The sequence below is a fragment of the Eucyclogobius newberryi genome, unplaced genomic scaffold, assembly GCF_026437365.1.
Source record: "Eucyclogobius newberryi isolate DKJ021-1_F unplaced genomic scaffold, fEucNew1.0.hap1 SCAF_22, whole genome shotgun sequence".
NCBI classification, from domain to species: domain Eukaryota; kingdom Metazoa; phylum Chordata; class Actinopteri; order Gobiiformes; family Gobiidae; genus Eucyclogobius; species Eucyclogobius newberryi.
The window spans coordinates 17,832,923-17,857,698 of record NW_027315857.1 but is presented as its reverse complement, the minus strand read 5'-3'; the positions used below and the strand labels follow the sequence as shown (position 1 = coordinate 17,857,698).

Genomic DNA, 24,776 nt, shown 5'->3' with positions numbered 1-24,776 from the left:
TTCGAGAGTTTGTGTTTTTGTAGTTTGACCTGATACTGACTCTACTTTAACTCTTCCTGTTCAGAAGAATAGCTTTTGTTATTTTGCAGAAGAAGTTGCTCCCGTGACTCACGCAGCCGGTAAGACGAGCGTGGGCCAATCAGATAAGAGCGGGACGGGAGGAGGCGGAGCAACATATTTACTGTTCATAAACGACTCTCAAAAGCACAGTTTTTACATTGGAAAGTGCTGTTGTCAAAGGGATCTGTTTGAAACGACTGTAGTTTACTGGCCGAAATGTCAAAAAAATGCATTACAAGTTTTTCAACATGTGTTTTCATATTAAATTAAGGGATTTTATGTGTAAAAACTGCCAAAATTCCTCTGTATCTACCTGCGTTGCACCAATGAAATTTCCCCATGTGGGACAATAAAGGAATATCTTATCTTATCTTATCATATTTGGGACGTATAAATCTGTTTATATATTAGAAGATGGTTGTAATGTTTTAATTCATTTTTTTTGACACATTTTATACAAAGAAATTTACAAAAGGGAATTTGAATATCGGATTTAGCATTTGAGTAAACTAGTTTTCTTCATTTTTAAGAGTTAAAATGAAAATAAATTAGGTTTAGAATTTGATATCAACAAATCCCTCTGAACTGTCAATATTGAGTTATGAATCTTATCTTATGTAGACTAAAGTTCGGTGTGTGTAGGTGCCACTTTAAGGGCTGATGGGAGAAAATGGCCTTTAAAAAAAAAAAGTATTAAATGAAATAAAACATTTTCAGGTGAAGATTGAACAATGTTGTCGTTTCCATGTGAAAGCTGAAATGTCGAGATGATAAACTGACACTTAATTGGAAACAAAATCAACATGTTAAGCAGCACACTCAGAGAATGTATTTGATGGAAGTAGAAAATGGACTTGTACTGAAGTTTTGGCTTTAAAATGTATTATACAATTGCATGCTTTGTTTTCTTTATATTGCATGAAAAACTAGTCTGAATAATGAGCCTTTTTTTTTTTTTTTTTTTACAAATTTCAAACTCAATTTCAATACTAAGAAAAAAGGTTTGAAACTTACTTACCTACGACGGAGTGTAAGGGCCAACCAAGAAAAAAAAAGAGAGAATAAAGTTATCAATGAGAAAAAAGACGGTAATTAATGAGAAAAAAGTCGAAGTCAGAAAAGTTGTAAATTAACGAGAATAAACTCATTAAATAACGAGAAAAAAGTCATTAATTAATGACTTTATTCTCGTAGTGCCCCGCATTTTTTTTTTTTTGGTTGGCCCTTATACTCCGTCGTACTTACCACCATAATAATAAAAATAATATTTTTTTGTATTTGTTATTGGTCAGTGCAATGCTCAACAGAAATCAGTCTCTTTAGTATAAGGCCTATTAGCATTAGTTATGGAACACATCATGCTAACATTTTTACTTTTGATCACTTTTACTTTTAATATCAATTGAAACTTGTTTATTCACATAAATGTAAGAAAATATTGTTACAAGTTTTTTTGTCATGTTTTCAGATAGAAATAAGGCATTTTATGTGTATCGGCCAAAATAACACATAATTTGGGACATTTAAATCTGAATAAATTGACAAAGCTTAAATTTCTTGGTTCATTTTGTTGACATATTAAATACAAATACATTTACAGAGCGGATTTTGGATATCTCATTTCATTTTTGTAGATCTGACTGTCAAATTTAACTTAATTTATATACCAGACCAGACTTTTACAGAACACACAGAAGGATTTGTTAAGTTTGGTGTGTGTCGGTGCCACTTTAAGGACTGTATGTGACGATGGGAGAAAATGCCTTTGAAGTAAACTCCAAACAATGTGAAATTTGAATTTTAACACCAATTTTCAGTTTACTTGAATACAAAATAAACTACTAATACCACTTTTTTGTGTGAGGACGAAGATAGATGTCACTTTTTTGGCACAAACTGTCTTATTTATACGACATAATGCATTTGTTTTTCTTATTTATCTGAGTAAACAGAAGAAGTTTCAAATGTATATCCATAAATGTTTTATTTTCCCCTCTATTCCCATACAGCGTCTGCTCTTACAGAACTCAAAGCTGTTTCCGTGTCTGATATTCTGCCCTTTATAGTTCACACGGGCCCAATTCATTGCGGGTTGTTCTTTCCGTGTCTGTCTTTGGCCCTGAGAGCGCGCCCGTTTGTCCTGCCCCTTTCCGCTTCCTCTTGCGCTCCACTTTTTTTTTTGCATGTGTGTCTCTTTCTTTTTCTAACCCTCAGAGTCTGGGCTAGACCTAAACTGAAAAAAAAAAAAAAAAAAACTTCAACAACTGCATCCTTCCTGCACAAGTGTCGAGTCAGCGCAGCGACGGGGCGGCGTTCGGGCTTCGTGGGCAGCGTTCAAAGCGGCCCGAAAGCGGAGGAAGTGCACTCTTTCCACACGGCAGCCGCCCGGGTCAAAGGTCACCGGACCGTTCCCAGCCACTCCCAATAACAAAACGCCAACGGACGGATGGGGAAAATGGAATACACTGGCTCTGCGTGGAATTTTGTGTGGTTTAAATATTTGCAATGTTCTGTTTCTAGGGCAGTGGGTTTCTGCCTGAAAACACAAGATTTAAATCTAAACCAGGTCTAAAACGGGACAGTTTCTAGTCTAAATTAGGTCGAATATAGAGCAACAACATTATTAGAGATATGAATAACTAAGAGCTAACCCAGAATGGACAGAAAGCAAATAAAAGGGTTGAGGTAGTAGTAATATGTGCAGTACTGTGTCACTTTACCTGCCATTTAAACTGTCCTTTACATACTCTTGTACCACTTATTGTACATAATATTATAAAATCTGTCCGTGAGCTGCACTGTACATACGTCATAGTTTTGTAGCTCTACCTGCACAGTCTCTGCTAGATTTAAGTCTATTTTTTTAAACGTTATTTATCTTAGTTTTTTATAAATTGTATGTTTTCTATTCACCTGCTGTTCTTACTTTGCATTGCAGAGCTGGAACTGACCCATTGTAGGACAAATATAGGTTCTCGTACACGTGTCACATCTAAAGTATTTTTACTGACTTCATAAACCAGGATTTATCACGACACCAAAAAAAAAAAAAAAAAGGTTCAGAAGCAGCGGAATTTGAAGTTCAGATAAATGTAAAAACAAAAATATAAATGTATGGTGAAAATACATCTTTGGTTCAGAGTAACTGGAAATGTGTGTGAAGTTTATAGTAATTTTAAGGATAATTGCGTAAAAATTATAGTCATAGTTACATTTAGTTATGGTTAAGGTTGTACATAGGGTGAGGTTTCTGTTTGAAATATAGGTCTACTTTTTGTCTTCTTCATTGTATCTGAGTAAAACATTGTAATTTCATCTTCCAAATAAGCTTATGTAACAGTCGACTCCTCAGATATTCCTTTAATCTTAGTAACAATACTTCACGTTCCATAAATATATGTATATATTTGTTCAACCTCTGTGCACTTACTGATTGTGCTACTTTTGCACACTGTTGTTGTTTTCCTTCCAACGTCCGCCAAGCTGAAAAGAACGTATCAGAAGTGAGCAGTGAAAACACGCATTTTCAGAATAAAATTGCAACTGGAAGATTTCAAAAAGTCTCATTCTGGACCAGAATTTTCCTTGACAACAAAAATCAAATCATTATTTAAAGTTTAGCTATTTATTATATTATTATTTTTAAATTATCATTATTTTACAATTTAGAACCTAAATATTCTGCTTTTACACCGTTTGAAATGCATTGTTTTACTAAATACCAACTTCCTTTCAGTGTATAGACAATAATAAAGCATTTCTGAGCAACATTATTAACACGTTTTCTCTTTAAATGTGCTAAGTAACCTTCCTGGTGGAGATTATGTCAGCTGGTTGTCTGGAATGTTCCACAGTATGGCATTCATTTTGTTACAGTTTATTTTAAAAAAAATTTACCCCTCCAAAAAAACCTGCATTCTACCTGTGAGTGTGCTCGCCTCTCCACAGATCTGGCCTGTAACTTGACCTTGTGGCATCACCTGCTTGTCTTAAGGTTAAATGCCATACGTCATAAGGCGCTGGTACAGCTGGCAGCCCGGTGTAAACGCTCTCTCTTCTTTCTCACACTTATTGTGCTTTATCTCCTATATTTTGTAAATATAGTTAGTATATTTTTTCTATTTTACTGTACGATAGGGACACGCGCTGGAATAGTTTTTTAATTCAACTGTTTTTGACTTTTTTCGGCTGGATTTGAGCGTTTTTCGTTGCGTTCGTTGTGTTGTTGTGACGTGAGCTAGCTCCGAGCGAGCCCACCAGCCCCCCCCCCGCGCCCTCCGGCCGCGCTAAAGTACGGCGTGTCGTCGGTACACGTTTATGTACACGTTTATATGAAAGAGGAACTTCACGAACGATCGGGACACGCACTGGAATCGCTTTAAATTAACTTGTTTTGACTTTATTCGGCTGGATTGAGTGTTTTCGTCGTGTCGTTGCGATGTGTCTTGGCTCTGAGTCCCCCGGCTCCGGCCCCGCCCCCCGGCTCGGGCCCCGCCCCCCGGCCGGCGCCGTACCGCGTTTCCACAAAGGAGGAACTCATGAAACTGCGGACAACAGTCGTCTTACCCGGAGATCGCCACGTTATCCCGTCGCAATACTGACCTAACCTAATACTGATGTGCAATTCTGTCGTATGTGCAATTGCTGTTGGAATTCATGTGCAATTACTGTGAAATTCATGTGCAATCTATGTGCTGTCGTGACACATATTCATGTGCAATTACCGTCGGGATCACATGCAATGGTATTTATTTATTTATTTGTCTATGGGAGTTTTTATTTATTTATAGGAGATCTTCTACTGAAAGTGTTTTTCAGACTTCCTATAAGTGATCTGTTCTTCTGTATCTACCTCTTTATCTACCTGCGTTGCACCAATGAAATTTCCCCATGTGGGACAATAAAGGAATATCTTATCTTACTGCAGAACATTCTGGACGGAGCAGAACAAATGTATTTTGTAACTAATTTATGACATGTGCAGCATTTTGAATACTTTTACTTTGAGTTGCAGTATATTACAGCACGTATGCCAGGCTCCACGTGCAGCTGGTCGTGAGTTCGAATCCCGACAATATCCAGCATGTCCTCCCTTCTCTGTCTAATAAAGCCTACGAGCCAAAAAAAGTACAAAAAAAGAGAAGAAAAACAAGGAATAACAGGAATAAAACATTGTTTTTAATGCCACTATTACGGAATACTCACTTACTACAAAATTATATTCTGAATAGTCTACGTATTTTGGGTGCATTCAGTTACTTCTCAACACTACATGTGCTTAAAGTACCCATGATATGTTATGTGATATGAGAGTGACTTTATTTTGTTGAATTATGGTTTAGAGTCAACTTGTTTCTTTGTGTAAATTCTGCATAAACTTTGACTGGAATGAGTGTCCCTGGTGTGATGTCACTTCCTGTCATTTTCAACAGATTTTTCAACTTTTTCTCCACAAACACCTGCTCGGTGTAAAACTATAATTTTTTATGTAAAAGATTCATTTTAAATCTCTAGTCAAAACCTTTTTATTTGAATGTCTATATAGCCAGGAATCAAACTTGTTTACAAATGTATTTTATTAACATGTTTTACATTTCCTTTTTACTTATTATACAAGGACCACAATGGAAATAAGCGTTTGCGCTTTTTTGTGTTATCCTGGCTTTTTAAATTGTATTTACATGTGATTATATATGTATATATATATGTTTCCAACCATTTGTTTATGTTATGTTTATGTATTACATGCTCATGCACTTTATGGCAAATAAATCAAATCAAAAGAGGTATAAATAGACCAAATAAAGTCCAAATTAGAACATCGCAAAAACCTGTCATGCGCACTTTAAGTCGTTCATTCTCCTTCTCTACACCTGTAAAATCCTATTCCAGTCCATTTTCTATTATTGAAAAAAAAAATAAAAAAAATATCTTTATCTTATTTTGTCAGTCACCGCAGGAAGTGCTCCGGCTCAGCACGCGCAGCTTGTCTCCCCGTGTCATCTGACTCCTTTCCTGCTGGGAAACGCAAAAAAAAAAGAAAAGACAGAAGTTTCGAAACCCCACCCTCCACGCGCACAGACGCACAAGTGGCTCGAGACTGTGACGCTGACCGATCTATTAACGCCGGGATAGAATTAACGCGCTTTTTGGACTCACTTAACGCGTCGAACCGGACCAACTCCGCGGGAAGTTTCCCCCAACTCATCCTCCATTGGGACAGTTAACTCTTCCTGTTAAAAAAAACCCTCTTCTTCACAACTTTTGATGCTGCGATACATTCCGATTTAATTCAGAACTTTTCATTACGGAGAAAAGGTAAACACGCTGCAGTATTTTCGACTAAACGCATTGTTAATGTTTGTTTCCGACGCGCAAAATGTGGAGCGCTGCGGTCATTCCCGAGAGTCCGTCGTAAAACAACACTGGCCCGGACTCAATGCTCCTTTCCTGCCATTCTTCTCTGGCCTGTCCGCGCTTCCTGCTTGTGACGGCCACTGCACTTAACGGCTAAAAATACGCGCGCAACCTTAACGTACTCGCAAGGATCGTGTACTTGTTCCAGTGTAATCCTTCCCAAAAAAAAAGACGTTTCATTTCAGAGTCCTGGAACGAGCAGCGCGCAGCAGGTGGAATTCTGGATGGGGGACAAACGTTGTGCAACATGAGGTGACAGTCCCCGTTGAGAAATGCTATTGTGTCAAAGTATCGCAAGGATTGGATTTCGCCAAACGGTCAAGACGGATTCGAAGGTGGCGAGACGCGTGCCCGGCGAATTGGACTGAATGCGACAAGAAAAGTTGGAGTCTCGCTTGGTTCAGCTTTCTGGAGATCGTTCCCTAATGAACCATCAAGACGGACAGGAAAGGGAGAGCGGGCGCGGTAAAGTACGCCTTTTTGTACTTTATTTCGACAGCATCAGGGAGTCCATCCGGTCCGAACGTCTCGCCGAGGTTCCATGGAGCCCCTGAAGAACATATTCAGCCGCGGCCCGTTGTCCAACTGGAAGAACTTGGACCAATCGGCGAAAGGGAACTTCATCAACCCGGTGTGGACGGCCTTGTTCGACTACGAGGCGTCCTGCAAGGATGAGCTCACCCTGCGCAAAGGCGACCTCGTGGAAGTGCTCTCCTTGGATTCCGAGATCTCGGGGGACGAGGGCTGGTGGGCCGGGAAGGTCAACAACAAGGTGGGGATCTTCCCGTCGAACTATGGGTCCTTCAAGCCGAGCGGGTACGGCCAACTTCCGGGCAGCGCCGTCGTCGTCGGAGAACTCGGGCCGGCGGAATTCGAACCCCTCGTCGTGGATTTTCGGGAGCTGAGCTTGGAAGAGGTCATCGGGGTCGGCGGGTTCGGGAAAGTCTACCGAGGTACGTGGAGGGGAGACCTGGTGGCGGTGAAAGCTGCCCGGCAAGACCCCGACGAGGATATTAGCGTGACGGCCCAGAACGTGCGGCAGGAGGCGAGGTTGTTCGCCATGCTCACGCACCCCAACATCATCGCGCTCAAGGGGGTGTGTCTACAGGAGCCCAACCTGTGCCTGGTGATGGAGTACGCCTCCGGGGGGGCGCTGAGCCGGGCACTGGCGGGCAGACGGATACCCCCGCACGTGCTGGTCAACTGGGCGGTGCAGATCGCCCGCGGGATGCTCTACCTCCACAGCGAAGCCATCGTGCCGGTCATCCATCGGGATCTCAAGTCCAATAACAGTAAGTCTAGATTTCAAACATTTTTATTTGACTGTTGATACTGCGCATTCACGTGGGCAGTAGAAATGAGATAATGGAGTAATCGGATAACCCAACACATGCGTTCGCACATCCGGGAACTTGTGCAGTGGCAACCGAGTCCGCCATTTTGAAAGGGGCACAACAGCACGTCTACTACAAAGGAAATCCAGGAACTATGAGGCCAAAATGCCATAAACCTGCTTAATCTGTTAGGACATCGCTCTGTTGACTGAACAAAAAATGAGAGCTTTGTCGTGTACCTTAGTTTGCCGTTATCGTCTAAAGAATCAAAGTATTCGTAGCTCATTATGCCGTAGAAAAGGATGCAGTCGTGTTGGTTTTCATATATCGCGTGCCCCTTTTTAAAATGGCCGCTATGGGGAAGTCCCGGCTGTATGACGTCACCGCGAACGCATGTATAGAGTAATCAGATAACCCAATAATAACAGATTTCAGCCAAAACACCCTTCGACATGTCCGTTATTATGTCTTATCTGTGTCATTTCAGTCTTTGCCACATTATTCTTCTCATTTGTGCTTAATGTCTGTGTGTGTGAACAATCTCATCTTTACTGTTTACACGGCATTATCCGTTTACTCCAGAAATCAGATCACGATTAGAGTGCTGTTCGCCTCCAAACCTCTATCCCGTCTTCATATCGTGTCACTTAACCTTGAATGGATTCGCGTTGCTCGGTGTGAGAGGCACTGGTGTCAGCCTCGGGGCAGCTGTGGCCACAGACGTAGCGGAAGAGTGTAATGACAGAGCAAGTCAATGGGCACTGGTGTTTTGAAATACACGGACGGTCTAAAATGCAGTTATATTTCTCTTTTGGCGACGAGATAACAAATAATGAGTGTCCTCTGCCGTTATCTGTACCGTGACAGAGCCGCGCATCGTCACAGAACCGTTCATAAATACAACAAATGGACGCTGGTGTTTAACCTGGCAGCGAGCGGCGTCCTGGATTTACAGTTCCGTTGTTTATCACCTAAATACGTGTTCAAAGCGTTTCACTAGAGCGTTATATACTTTCACTTTCCTGATTTAATTATTCATAGCTCTTCGTGACGCAGTAAATCATGCGAGGAATTTATCATCTTGAGCAAAGCGTCCAGGTATAAAACGCATCGCAGTTCACTTCCTCGTTGTGTAGGCTCTATTTGGAATACAGATGACAGTAAAAGACAGCATTTTGAAATAATATTAAGTTATTTTAAGTATTAGTAACTGCACTGTCCATATCGTAACCTCAAACCATTATTGCATTTGGAATATTTTCAGGGTATTGTTGATATCCTCTGTCATATTTTTCGTTTCATCCATTCGTGGTAGTTTTAGTTGACTTTTCCGTCCAGGGCCGGTCAGAACGTGGCTATAGGAACCTTCAGACTTCCCAGGACGTGCCGTGACCCATAGACTGCCTCTGTGAGCAGGCCAGATCTGGGACAAAGGAGAGGGAGAGGGGAATTATTAACCCCGCAGGTCATTAGTGTGGGAAATCGGCCCTCAGCAAATTCTCGGGCAAAGCCATACGAGTTATTATACGGCCTGAAGAGTTCGTGGAAGTGTGTGTGGTCGACTGGCGGTTTGGCGTTTTCAGGTGCGGCGTGTTTAGCATTCGAAGAAGACGCTCGAACGCATCTGCCGAGGTCTCACTTCCTCCATTCACCGTGTCGAAAAGTAAAACGGGGGAGAGTATTTGTGATACTGTACGGCTGACGGATTTTTTTGTCGTTTATACGCTGAACACGCTTCAAACCGTTAGCGCCGGGAGGAACCGCGTCGTATCGCCCCGTATTCTCAGAAGCGTCCATCGTGAGGCGAGTAAACCACCAAAGGACCGTTCTATTTCGGGCCCCCCGGGACCACAACACACGGAGGCCGGGCGGGCACAGAGCATGTCCCGCATCAGAAGAATGGTAATAACAGAGTAGAGTTTGAGGATGGCGAAGAGGAAAAGGGCATTGTGTTAGCGTACGAGGCATTCAGCTGCGCCGTAATGATAGGACTGGAGTGGATGTGTCTGCGAGAGGGCCCCGCGACGCCACTGACGCAGGAGGAAAAGTCCATCGGGGCCAGGAGCCAGGGCGAGCGAGGGCGAGGGAGTGCTCAGCGGTTTATACTTTCAAATATGGCGTTTGATATGCTCTCAAGTACCTCGGCAGAATGGACTTTTTACACTGTCGCTGTGTGAAAAGTAATCGATTTTAAGAATATTTCTGTGTTTTTTTCCGTTTTGCGTTCGATGGGTGAACTGTCTGATGCAAAAGATTTTTAAACGATATCCTTTTATTTCTTACTTCATTCAGGATCCTGTATATCGCAAAATGGATAATATCACATTTGTTGTTTTGGAGATTTTAGTATATTGTCTATAGTAAGAACTGCAAAAATGTTACAAATCAAGCATTTTGAAAATAAAACTATAACAAAATTGCCCCATAATATTTTTTGAATGAGAATATTGTGATATTTTTGCCCTTTTTTGGTTAATTTTACAGTCTGATCATGTTTTAATTTTATACATCAACTATTTACAGGCATCATTTGGATTGCAATAATCATCTGACTATTGTAATTAAGATAAATATATATATTTTTTGTCATTATTGTCCGCCCACCTCTTCTAGAACCCAGTTTGGAGTCTGTGTGGTTATAATTGTTACTCACTCTGCCTTGGTGGTAATACGCCACAGTAGCCAAAAGTACTCTGAGTATTATGTGTATTTTAAGCACGACTGATTCAAGTTGAGTCACAACTGTAATTGATGGACCCCAGACAAGTGAATACTTTGTTGTACATATAAAATACAGCAGGCTGCGCTAGCATATCAGTCACATTTTGCACGCAGCATTTTTGGATATTTATAAGTTGGACCTCTTGTTCTTCTTTGTCTTTGTTTGTCTGTTTTTGGTACAATATATATCTTAAAGGAAGTATTTGAGCAGTTGAACACTTAACACTTTAAAATGATTAGTTTGTTTACCCCAACGTGGTAATCGAACCTCGGTGGACGTTCCCTCGATTGCCAACTGTAACCATGACACAACATATAGATGCTAAAACTGTTAGCAATAAGAACTGCAGTTTTTTTCTGTGTTTTTGTTGTTGTTCAGAATTTCGCTTGTTGTGCAATGAGGCGGTTGATGATGCTAACTGACAAACCGCTGTGGAAATAGCGTACATGTTAGCATCGCCCGGCTTTCTTGCTAACAATCAGGCGGCTACTACTACCGTCATTATTTTGTTGTTTGAAATACTTGTTCAATCTTGACCCATAAGCCATGGAATTTCCCCATGTGGGACAATAAAGGATTATCTTATCTTATCTTATTCATCCCAACTCAAAAAAAAAAAAAAAAAAAAAATCTACTTCAAGCCGTAGGAACACAATCAAGCCCTGTCTGCTCGGAGCTGATGGTATCTCGCTCCCGTCTCCTCCTCCGGACGGCTGTTTTTTAATTCCCTTTTCAAATCTGTGTCCCCGGCCTGTCCCTGCACGTCTCATAAGCCGCACAACACATTCAAGTGTTCGGAAAAGAGAACGCTGCGTGCGCTAAAGCTGTACAAAGACAATGCAGTTCCTCCAAACCTGACTTTTGTTCTTCTTTTTGGCGGTTTGCGTCGCAGCGCAGTAGGAATAAGGTCATTGAGTTTAGTGTAGAAGAAGATAAAGATGGATCTAAGATAAAGAAGTTAAGGCAAAATGCTATCATCTGTAGGCTAAATCACAAAATTGAGATGTGATCAAATGGTAAATTGAAAAGTATGTGGAATATAATAAGCTAATAATGAACTTTTTATAGATCTCAACCCAATGACCTAGACCATCTTCCCTCCAGGCCTGTAAACATTAGCGTGGGGTTAGCATGTGCAGCTAACGTGGCGCTTCAGAAGATGCTGATTACACAGGATCATTGATGAAAGTACAGCGCAGGGGGGCCGGGGGCAAGGCAGGGGTCATAACTGGAATTCCTCACACAGTAAACAATGTTAGCTAACAGACCTTTGCCTCTGTCTGCTCTGCTAAGGGGCTGGCGCTAACTTTGGCTCACATTATCAGAATTATACTTGATTATAGCCGTTAGCCTAGCTTGTCACCGCCCACGGTTTTAAATGGCACAGTGCTGTGTCGTCTATCAGTTGCACGGGTAATTAGCACGTTACATAATGCTAGGCTACATTCTGAATAAGTGGTATACACCGAGACGAGAGAATAGCCTACTTTACGAGATCGCAAAGATCACCTTACAACAATAAGGTCCCTGGTCTAATTCTCTGACCATATGGGGAGTTCTTCCTGTACCAATCTGGTTTCCTCCTGAAATGTCTCCAGCTTGGTACTCCTGATCAGCATCCTGGCTCTAGGGGCCCCAGATGTTGCCCCTGCTCCTGACATAAGCTATTTGGTTGGTTGATGTTACAAAGACAGTGTGACAGAATATTTAGTTCCCTACAGCGTATATTATTTCTTGTAATTTGGCAATTTCGACCATTCAAATTTAAACTCCCTCCATCTCACCAACCTTTATAATTAGATGCAGAACACACGCAGCGGTCTCATTTTCACCTTAAGAGCTGCTTTTACAATGCAGTATATCTGTACTTGGGCTTTAATGTTTATATTGTGTATTTATTTTAATGTGTTCATATAAAAGAATAGAAATAACCTAAGATTAAGTTTTTTTTTTTATCATTTTTGCTCAGAAATACAGGCCCTTTTCACAATAGGCCCCGCTAGTTCCGTTTGCGTAAAAGTGCAGATCTTCAGTTCCATTCATTCTCTGTGGGAAATAGAAGAGTCTTGCTCAAATAAATCAAAATAAAAAGGATCGCACAGCAGAGAGCGAGTTACAGACGTATAATCACTGGCAGAATGTTAAGACTGTTACGTACCATGTAAATATATTACTGGAGGAAACCTTATGTGTTTATAAAAGTCAGTGTTCTTGTGTCAAAGCTAAAGGCTAACATACATTAACTTAAATATAAAACAGATAAACTTTATAAGAACACAGAATGCAAAGTGGAGTGTTTTTGTACGGGGTAAGTTCAGTTTTTGGTGTCATTTTAACATGATTGATTACATTACATTAGCATTAGCGACAGAAGCATTAAACATACCGGTAGATGTCCCCAGGTATTAAACAATTTACGCAGTACGTCAAGCTCCTCACACGCTGCCTGTGATTATCCATCTGTAACTCGCTCTCCACTCTGCGTTAACTAATTATTGATTTATTTTAGCGAGACTCGGCTACTTCCTCATAAGTGGACCAATGGGGGATCACGCCGACACTTCCTCATGAGGCATGAATGGAGCAGGAAGTGGAGCTCCATATTGTCTCTATGCGACACAACTACAGCTCTCAAAGATACGCGACTGAACCCTTTCACGTAAAGACGGGGAAATAAACGCACATCTCATGGCAATTTTTAATCCAGCACGATCTCGTCCCGTCTCCACGAATACATTTGTCTGTCAGCCTCCCGTACGATCCATACCATAGACCTCTCTCCACATGTCTTGCTTTGCTATGAATGTTTCGACAGTGTTACTCTTCTGCACCGCGCACCCATGTCCGTCCGCTCGCAGGGCCCAAACAGCAGGTTCCGGAGCGGCGAGCTTGTTTTCATTCTAACCCCCGGATCCACTCCAAACATCCCCTCTCTCCATATGTAATGCGGGTCTGTGTCTAAGTATGTATGGGCCATTTAAACATACAGCGCATTGTGGTGGAGATAAGGCCCGCATTGAGCTATCGGGAGGACACATGTAGGTTTAGAGATACGGGGGACGCGCAATAACAAGAGGAGATAAAAATACCATTTAAATATAGTTAGGTGCATTGGTGCTGTGTGTGTGCCCGCGTTTTATTGGCACATGGGACGTTTGTGTAAAGGAAAGGTTGTTTGAGTAAGCTTAAATAGAAATTGCTGAAGGAGCTGGATATCAATAGAAAGACTTAAAATGTTACCGGTAGGTTTGGCTGGTGTATATTGGTGGAGTTTATAACCTGGGTCTAAAATGGTCTATGGAATGGTCTTTAGTGCCATCATTACTCTTAGAAGATTAAGATTTAAAAAGTGGCTGCAATCCAACAGAACAATGGCCCTTTGCGCGCTCTCGCGACAAAACAATGCGTTTAGTTTAGCTTCGGAGCTGGCAATATTATAATGTTCATTTTAAGCTGTTCCTCTAAGTTGTTGCTCACGTTCTTGTATTCTTATTCTGACCATTTAAATTATTCACCGTAACAAGTGTTTTTCACTATTTGGAGAGGCCAGAGCGAGTTTTGCCATCACGGTAAAGCAAACAACAAGCATGCTAATAGCGCATTCCCTGGTTTTCGAGGATGTTGATGTTCAAATGTGACGTGTGAGTGACTAGCACTGGTCGGAGGGGCTGATGGCACAGACTGGCAGCCTTGCTTCCATCAGTCTGCCCCAGCCATATCAGAATGTGAATGTACAATGTAGTGTGGGCCTATTCACCCATCTATCAATATTAAAAAAACGATTTCCTCTTGCTTATCGGTTTTAGACCTGTTTTGTGCGAAGTGGTGACGCGTTGTGCACATAATGGGTGTTGAAAAGCCATAATGTTGCACTTTGAGAAGGTTTGTAAAGCCTGTGAAACGCAAGTGTAACACATTATTTATTATTACTACTTTCAAATAAAAGAGCGAAACAACTCTGATAGCTTCAGATTGAGATGGTTATAATATATAGCGTTGCCAGTTCCAGGAAGATTCATTTGGGGATGGTACAGATTAATACCCTCTATCCAACCACTTTGGATAACACGCTGGAACTGCTAACAATATTTGCTTCATACTTAGGGCTCAAAGTAAAACGTGCTCGTAATGGACGTCTGAACACGTAAACACACTTCCAGCGCTGTCAAAGCAGCTGCAGAGTGTCCGGCTAAAAGCACTGACCGTCGCATAGAGTGCTCAATGCAATATACAGTACAATTAAATAGACTAGCCCAGCACTTAATATGGAAAATGCATATTCAGGGTCACATTGTTTATTAATGAAGCATCTGTTCCATATTAAATGAATGGGAATGCTTTGCACTCATGTGGTGATATACACAGACTATGTAATAACCCGTAGGTTCAGTTGACAGTGAATATTATTGTCATGTGTGATAGATTCGAATGTAAATTCATTTATTTATTTGTTACTTCTCCAATACAAAGTGTAGAGCGTAATATAGGCTTCACAGGCATCACACTCGGATGAACCCAAGATGGCAAAAAGCAGTGTTTCCTGTGATGGCGTCTTACGGTATATACGCTGAGACAACCGGCCTAGCAAAACAAAGCCACCGCAAGTTAGCCTCAGGTGTTTTCTGTGTATCGACGCACACATGCCAGTAAGATTGAATGCTATCCATCACACGATCAGAGCACTTTTGAATGCATGATCAGTTCTGTATTTAACATCTTAAAATCTTGCCTAATGGATTAACATTAGGCTAATTGCAATCCCAAGCTCTATACACCAAAAAAACGATTAATGTATACTGTTACTACCATCAACATATGTTTAACTTTTGTGAAATATTCAGATGGCTCAGCTGAGGTCAAAGGGGATAGTAATGTTGTCAAATCAGCGCTAACAGCGGACGTAGTGACTTTTTTAAGTGTTGAACACCTACAATCTCATTATTGAATAAAATCAAATTGCTAAGGCTTCAAACCATATTAGCAATTTAGCACCTAGTAGAAATTAAGGTTTTGTGGCTAACGGTATCATATTAATTTCTATTTAAATGGCCATACATTAGCATGTCAGCATCAGAAGGGTTGGAGGTGACAGGAAGTTGAGTGGTTTCCAGAACTCAATCCGAGTGAGACCTCCTGTTGTTGTTTCCCGTCTCTGTGTCACTGTCACTGTTTGGTTTGGCCTTTTGCCCGCGTCTAATGACGTCCCTGCTTTGTAAGTAAAGTATTTACTAGACTTTTCATTGGCTAAGAAATAAAATATGGGTTTTGGGCAAGATGAACCCTGCATATTGGGTCATATTTATAAAAAGGCCTAAGGTTTCTGCTAATGCTGTGATATATTTATAATCTAGTGTTTAAAAGTAGATTTGTGTTAATCCAGTACGGGTTCTAAGTGCCCAAGTTTAATCCTATCAGAAAAAGTTTTTTTACTGCAGATTTATTTGCATAATTATTATTAATCCTCCCTACAATGGGCACATTTCAAAGTTGCAACACAAAGTTTAAGTTTTACAGAAGAATACAAATATGCTGTCAGAAATCAAGAAAGAAGTCTTCAAAAATACACTTAAATCTAACTGTTTGAATAAATTATTAAATGACACTTAAAATGAAGGATTGGCAATATTGACAAAAATTCATATCTTGCGATTCTTTTTGGATTATCCAGAAGAGGACAATAAAATGATAGTCTTCCATTCCATTAGAAATGGGCTAAAATGTCTTTATTTAGGGTTCAGGTTCAGGACAAACGCGAATGAATGGTAAAATTAACCACAAAAGAACAGAAATATTACTTCATCCCCTTGTTTAAAAGATTGCCCTGCAAATTATTAGTTTATTTGTTTAGTTTATTTAATTATTTTGTTTTCAGCTCCTTTACTAATATATTTAACTATTTTTGTAACTGTAGTGTAAACTCACTTTTCTAATTACACATTTTCTCATTATTAAGCTTCTACTCATTCTGAATATTATAACTTTACTTTGTGTATCATAAAGTAAAGTTATAATGAAACTGTTTATTACGCCTTGTTAAATGTGGTTAAAAGTTGTAAGTTATACATTTGCTTATAAATGGTAACTTAAATGATTGGTAAAGTTGCTAATCTTTTAAATTGCTAACTAAAGCGTTCTGGTAAGGCTTGGTTGCGGTTGCTTGGGTTTATCCCTGTTTTGTAATTGGGTTAAGTGGTTGGATCTTGCCCTCTGGTCGTTAGTTCTGGTTTGATAATCGTCTGGAGGAACTTTCCTGGTGTGAGTGAAATCACTGAAGAGCTCTGACAAATCTAAAGTCCATATTTCAGTAAATAATGGTTGTTTTTTTTAATTGTTTTTGTGTGATTTGTAGCTAAATTTTTCTAAAGCCTAAATAGTAATTCACATGGCACGGCAGTTAACATAAAAAGAGAATAAAAAACAACAAAAGTAAGTTAAATTCTGTCCAATCACATTATTTTATTACATTTTAAATACATTTGCTCATTAATAATATACTGATATATGAATATTTGCTGACAGTCATAGTTTAGATAAATGGTTTCAAATTTGTGGCCCCAGGGCCATTTGTGGTCCATCTCTCCCTGTTGTCCGGTCCGTTGTCATTATCACAAAAACTACACTAAATATTGTAACAGAGTAACACAATTAATATAAAAGTGAATATCAACAGTCAATATTGTTGTTGTTGATATTTGTTTCAGAGTGATGCCAAAATGTGGCGATAATTGATAATTTCATAGCATATTCCCCCTGATCTTGATTGCACAGTGGAAGTTGTTGGCCCACTATTTGATTATTTATTTATTATTCAAATGTATTATTTTAATGAGTTAGTTATATTTTTTATGTCGGTTGGTTTAGTTGGATTAGTTACTCAAGTTATTTTTATTTTTAAATTTTTTTGTTGGGCAATATTGACAAAAATGAAACCTAAATATGTTTTTAGTATTCCAATAATCAGAAAAGGTTTATTGCCATTGTCAATGAACAGAATTCACAAACATAAGTTCCAATGTTGTGTTTGTCTTGGTATTCATTTAACATGTGTTAGAACATGTGTTTGAACGTATTAATGATCAGACACGTGTGAAATGTTGGTAAATATCATGTTATTACCCTTATTTGAACATATACAACATATTATTTTTATATCGTCTCCTTTTGAAGCATTTTTTACTATGATTGATATACTCAATGTTCAAATTTTGTATTTTCAGTAGCATTTTTTAATTTTTTGCATAGTAATGAACATACATGATACACATGGGCTAATTTGCATCCGTTGTCCCTCATTCATACTCCCAAACACGCACTCATTCATACACCAGCGTTCATAGATCTAAAATAGATATATATATACACATCCCTGGCCTTATTTTGTTAAAGATCTGACTTTTGGGTCCAAAGCTGTGCCTTTGACAAGTCGGTATTAAAGAGATGATGTAGGTTTGTGTGTATTGTCCACTCTGCTGGCAGCTGACTGTGTCCTCTGCTCAGTCTGATGTCCACAGGCTGAGTTTTGCATGGCAGCTCCATCATCAGTGTCTCAGGCTCATGGGTCCGAGGGATGAAGAAGGTTACGTTTCAACAGGCGAGCGCTGGAGGCGGTTAATGTGTGACCTTGGTGCATTGTGGGTGCTTTACACAGCCGATCATTTATAACCCCCTTGACAGCGCTAAGCCTCAGGTGGAGCCTCTCTGTGCAACAACAATGATTAGCTAATGTGCTGATTGTGGGAAAGAGGGATTTCTTTAGTCCAGATTTTCTTCACCAGGATGTTTGGTGACTTTTAATGCCCGTCTTTAAGGTTTCAACAGTATCCCAACATGTTGAGCTTTAACAATGTTTTAAAAATGAAATGTTAAAAAATAGACGGGGCTGTAACAATAGCTTAAATATTGTGATATCATTTCAAGTCTCACAATAAGTCACAATATATCAAATGATAAGCTTCTGCAGCAGACAACATGAAGAAATAAGTTTTTAAGCACTTTAATCTTAATTATTTTGAGTCTCTACTATTCTGTTTTTCTATTGCATGAAAGAGCAGAAAATCCCTTCACCTGTTTTGAAACGTTTGCCTGTTTATTGTGACATAGAAACATCTCAAATTGAGTTTCAAACACAGTTTAACATTATTTTACATTATAGTTCTAATCATAATGGAGCTTCAAAATATTCTTTTTTTATTATGCCCTAGTTAATGTTTTATAAAGACATGTTATGTTTTTATTAGCAATAAGAGAATTGTTAAAGAGGACTTGACACTGTTAATATTGATAAGATCTGATCAATGTCAGGACTGAGAGTGCCCTTTTTGTTCTACGGTAGTTGATTTTAAGGCCGTCCCACATTCAACGCCTAAATCAGAAGTGACAACATTTATTCACAAAATGATCATTGGATCAAGCAAAAGTAAAATTAGTTTTTATCAGCATGTTGACGAGATTTAAATTCAGAAAACTTTATTACTTGTGGAAAGTTCACCAGTTCAAGCTGTAAAAAAGAACATAAGGAACAACCAAACATACAAAGATATGTGCTTGACCCATAATGGAGCGAAAATCAATCAATGGTAAGAAAATCACCCAATAAAATACAATACAGCTATATTATCACTTAAATGTAAAGGAACAAAATGGTTGGGACAAAAGATGTGTATTTGTTTTAGAATAAGGAACAACATTGCAATGACCTGAGGGCAGTAAATACAACTTTCTTCATAGAATATGGCAAAGATAAGAATCCCACTTATTCTTCACACAATCTGTGTATTACAGAAGGAAGCCAAGTCTCTGCTGCTGCGATTTTCAAATGTATTTTAACAATAGAATTAAGACTAAAAGACTGATCAAAATTACACAGAATTGAAGAACTAACAGGACTAACTAAAAACAGTTCCTCTAAAGGTACAACAGATGCAGCATTCACATCAAATTAAAGTTGGCTGTCAAAAAACTATTTGTAACAAGCAGCGATTTTAACTTTCGACAAATACTGACAGTAAATTTCTGTCATATAGATATAGATATAGATATAGATATAGATATAGATAGATATATATATATATATATATATATATATATATCTATATCTATATCTATATCTATATCTATATCTATATCTATATCTATATCTATATCTATATCTATATCCATATCCCTACTGCTGTGACGTTCTAATTGTAGTGGCTGTGTGTAAACTCCCTGACCTCTCTGTTCGCCCCCCACGCTCTCTCACTCCAGACCAAACCCTCGGTCCAGTTTTGGGCCTGTGAGGACCTCTCTCTGTCTCATATCACGGCTGTATCTGGCCCTCCCTCCCCGGCCTGGTCAGAGGTGGCCACACTGTCTGACAGCCTCTGGGGACAAAGCTCCTGTTCTTCCTGGGAAAGCCCCCGCCCCCGGCCCAAATTCTGCCCTGGCCTACCGGAGCTGGGAGGGGACACGCAGAGGCGGCATGTTAAAGTCCACTCTCTCACATTGGCAGGTCTCGTTGCTTTGGTTACGCTGTATGTTGTCACTCGTTTTACAGTAAAGTTGCGTTTGATGATGTTCCTCTTCTTCAGCAGTATCACTTAAACCAAACTTTTTTCACTGAGGGCCGCATTTTGAAACTTACACGGAGCATAGAGCCACAGACAACCTGACAATGTCGAATTTGTCAAATAACAAAGTGAATCATTAAAAATGTAGCATTTTACATTGTTTTGATGCCTCCACACCTTTAATAATACTTGGAACAATAATATTAGGTTGGTATAATATCAAAATGCTTGAATTTTTCCTATTTTACAGTAAATTTGACCAGTTTTTGATGTTTGGACCAACTTAGCAGGAAGCCGGAGGGCCAACAAAAATTAGTCTGAGGGCCGCATTTGGCCCCCAGGCCGTAGTTTGGACATGCCTGACTTAAACGTTCAATATGTAACTTCTTGGTGGAGGGTCTGCCATCTGCTTGGCTCAGTTAAGATCTTATTGGTTTGCCTTTGAATGACCCACAGTATGTATCTCTATGGTAACAAGCAGCTGACACCACAGCCAAGGCACAGGTCAAGGTCTATGGAGGGGTGGCAAAGGTATATTAGAAAGGCACATAATAAAATACAGACAATACATTTAAGTTTCAAAGCCTCGTCATGAAGGCAAGCGGAAAGTCACACAGTGCAGCTTTAAAATGATTTGTGTGGAGAACAATCAAACGTAGCCGTGAAATACAGCGAGGCGCTTTGTGCAGGAAAGATGTTTGTGCTTTTCTCTCAACTGTATCGAACAAAGGTATGATTTCTTTGTCCAGTCAGTCCAATAAGTATTCATCTGAACGCTCTCCCGATCGCGTTCAGCAAGAGCCGTTCCAGACAGATAAACATGTGTTGTTGTCGAGGTAACAGCATTGTCGGTTATAGCGCGCGGTGCAGCGTGGTGGTTGAGTGGATATCTAAGCCACGTTCCTTTCCTTTGCACCGGACTTTTTTTTTTTTTTTACAGTTTCTTCCTGTAAAATGAAAATGTTCTGCAGCTGTACAATGTGGACCTCTCCAGCCAAAAGTGCAATTACCGTCGGTGCAGAGTGAAGGCCTGAACACATCCTTTGTGCAGCTGTGTTCTCCTGGGTTCAACTGAACTGCTGAAAGGTTAGGGCCCCATCACTGTACGCCCTCTGTATGGTGTCCTTGAGGGGACATTCATCAAACTCTTATTCTGTAGGCACATGTCGGTATGAACAAGGCGATTGTATAAGTCTTTCATACATTAGTTGTGCTTCTAAAAAAGAATTAGGATGCCCACGGCGCTGGTCTCTGTGTGCACGGCGCTGCTCTCTGTGTCCACGGCGCTGGTCTCTGTGTGCACGGCGCTGCTCTCTGTGTCCACGGCGCTGCTCTCTGTGTCCACGGCGCTGCTCTCTGTGTGTGCGGGTCAGTCCCTGTCCACGGCGCTGCTCTCTGTTTCCACGGCGCTGCTCTCTGTGTGTGCGGTCAGTCCTTGTCCATGGCGCTGCTCTCTGTGTGCGGGTCAGTCCTTGTCCATGGCGCTGCTCTCTGTGTGCGGGTCAGTTCTTCTCCACGGCACTGCTCTCTGTGTGCGGGTCAGTTCTTCTCCACGGCACTGCTCTCTGTGTGCTGGTCAGTTCTTCTCCACGGCACTGCTCTCTGTGTGCTGGTCAGTTCTTCTCCACGGCACTGCTCTCTGTGTGCTGGTCAGTTCTTCTCCACGGTGCTGCTCTCTGTGTGCGGGTCAGTTCTTCTCCACGGTGCTGCTCTCTGTGTGCGGGTCAGTTCTTCTCCACGGCACTGCTCTCTGTGTGCGGGTCAGTTCTTCTCCACGGTGCTGCTCTCTGTGTGCTGGTCAGTTCTTCTCCACGGTGCTGCTCTCTGTGTGCGGGTCAGTTCTTCTCCACGGCACTGCTCTCTGTGTGCGGGTCAGTTCTTCTCCACGGTGCTGCTCTCTGTGTGCGGGTCAGTCCTTGTCCACGGTGCTGCTCTCTGTGTGCGGGTCAGTTCTTCTCCACGGCACTGCTCTCTGTGTGCGGGTCAGTTCTTCTCCACGGTGCTGCTCTCTGTGTGCGGGTCAGTCCTTGTCCACGGTGCTGCTCTCTGTGTGCTGGTCAGTTCTTCTCCACGGTGCTGCTCTCTGTGTGCGGGTCAGTTCTTCTCCACGGCACTGCTCTCTGTGTGCTGGTCAGTTCTTCTCCACGGTGCTGCTCTCTGTGTGCGGGTCAGTTCTTCTCCACGGCACTGCTCTCTGTGTGCGGGTCAGTTCTTCTCCACGGTGCTGCTCTCTGTGTGCGGGTCAGTCCTTGTCCACGGTGCTGCTCTCTGTGTGCGGGTCAGTCCCTGTCCACAACGCTGCGAGTATCAGGTGAAATGGAGAGGCAAGTTTCCCACATCTGCACGACACTCCCCTCGAATAGGCCCCATGTGAAGCCCATACAGGTTAATATTATTCATCACAGGGGTGCCCAATACGTCGATCGCGGCAGAGGCATGAGGGTCGATCACGCCGAAGCGCGACGGAAAGCTCCGGAAAGGGCCGAAGTGCACGCTGTGTAACGCAGAGGAAGGAGAGAGGAAGTTCTGGTTAAGCATTTAGCGTAGTTGTGGTCAGTATGTTTTATTTTCATGCTCTAGGTAAATAGCAGATTATCTCTCTCCTTTTTTATAGTGCCCATTTGTATATGATAAACAATATTAGGCTATTAATGAAAGCCTACATTGTGTTTCTATAGCATAATTACGGTAAAACAAAAATAAAAACCTGTTTAATACTCGCAATAAAAATAATATTAAATTCTACAATAATTTAGATCTATAGGTAGATGTTCGGGCTTTGTCGAATATAAAAGTAGCTCTTGAGCCTAAAATGTGTGGGCACCCCTGATTTATCATATATTCACACCACCCATCCTAAGTTTGAGAACCAATGCTTTAAATGCTTTCGAAGTCTGGTAAAACAAATAATCTTCCTTAGTTAATGTTGTTGAACTGCTCTTTATCAAAGCAAAACAACTAAAGTACAGTGATAGAAAGTATCTAAAGAGATTGCAGTGAAAAAAAAGTAGGTCACACAATGACAGGATAAACTAAGCATGCTATTCTAACAATGAATAGCTTTAACAATGAACTATAATATGTTATAAAATTGCCTGACAGCGGCTTACTTTAGCATTCAGTTCAAGTGTAATTCTCCAGTAAATACGACAACAATTTCTTAGAAGTACTGTTTTGAATGTTTTAAATTTCATAAGAATTACCAAAAATAAATATAGATATGCTTTTTTTGGCTGCTCTTATGCAACATCCGTCTGGTTTGAATGTGACAGACTGTTGTTCTAAACTCCAGTCAAATCTGCAGAGCAATCACAATCAGCTGACTGGGACACACGGGAGCCAGTCAAAGAATGCTTGGGACACACACGTCAGTAGGCTTTTTCACATGGTGCATCTAGTAAACTTCACTGTTGTAGATTTATATCGCAAAAGTGTTGAAATCGCAATATTGGCAGATGCAGTTATTGATATTGTTCTTTACTTTGGCTTAATTCATACAAATGTGGTTGTAGTAGCTATAGATAAAGGGAAAACGCTCAAATGAGAGGGACAAAATATCAACCGTAAAGTAGCATTCAGTATTCACGGGTTTAACTTCCTGTTATATGCAAAATTTTGAGGATTTTTTCCCACTCAAAGAATGTAATATTTTGTTTTAAACTGTTGAAATATACCTCATCCTTGTAGAGCACCTGTATATCACCTTTTTCGACCCGTTCACACTCTGAAACGCACAGATTAGCATCACACTTTGCTGCTCTGCTGACTTTATTATTATAATTTTTTGCTAGCGTCCGCCCAAAATAAGAAACTCTGGCACATTTTTAGCTGTTTGTGCTAAAGAATGCCAAGTATGTGTAGAGCCACAGGTTCCCCGGGTCATGTGGGACTTCTTCGGAAAGCCCTGTCGTTAGCTGCTAGCACAGTAGCGCCCATTCTAACGGGGCTAATGTCGCTAAATGCTGACTCATAAGCTCATAGGCGATGTGATACGCTGTTGTCCCGGGACCACGCAAACAGGGCCAAACAGGGGTTGGTTTCTGTGGAGACGGGGCCGGTTGCCACGGCGACGGGGCCCCTGTGCTGCTGCTGTTGTTGTTTTGGTGTGGTGACAGCGCTGGAGCCTGCACCAGGGCTCTCTGTCTGGGCAGGTTCAGGATCGGTGTGGGAGGTCGGTCAGACGGGACAGGGCTCTCTTTGTCATTTCTTTTCTTTTTTCTTTTTTTAAGATGAGCCTAATCATCTCAAGGCAAAAATGTTCATGTCCTAATATACAAGTCAAACTGCGTCAAATTAATAACTTGATTTACTTGGTTTTGTCTCTGGTAATTATGACTTAATAAGGAAAGTCAGGAATAAAATCATTTTGTAATGTTTTGATTTTTAAAACGATTCATTTCATTCAGACCTAGGTGTTATTGTGATATTTTTAGTTTGTTGCTATAGCGATAGGTCTACTCTTCTGATGTATTGCTCTGTTTTTTAAAGGTCTGAACTACAGGGTTAACAGATATGTTTCAGAACTGACAGAATAATTGCTGTCTTTGCGTTTTAGTTCAGTGCGACAACGCTGATTATATGAGCATGGAAATACAGGCAGAACAAGAACGTTTAGCAATTTGTTGTAGGATTGTCAAAAAATAATAAAAACTAATCAAAAAAATCATCAAACTTGGAGTTAGGAGTGGGACGTGA

At 40.7% G+C, this 24,776-nt stretch overlaps 1 protein-coding gene across 1 annotated transcript in view; it reads left to right on the top strand.

Moving 5' to 3' along the window:
* Window positions 1-6,889: 6,889 nt before the first annotated feature.
* LOC140371792 (mitogen-activated protein kinase kinase kinase 11) overlaps window positions 6,890-24,776 on the top strand; it is a 64,373-nt gene continuing 46,486 nt past the window's right edge. The window contains exon 1 of the mRNA XM_072459001.1: window positions 6,890-7,769. Coding sequence (XP_072315102.1) covers window positions 7,019-7,769 — 751 coding nt within the window. The 5' untranslated portion in view covers window positions 6,890-7,018. The remainder of the gene's footprint in view (window positions 7,770-24,776) is intronic.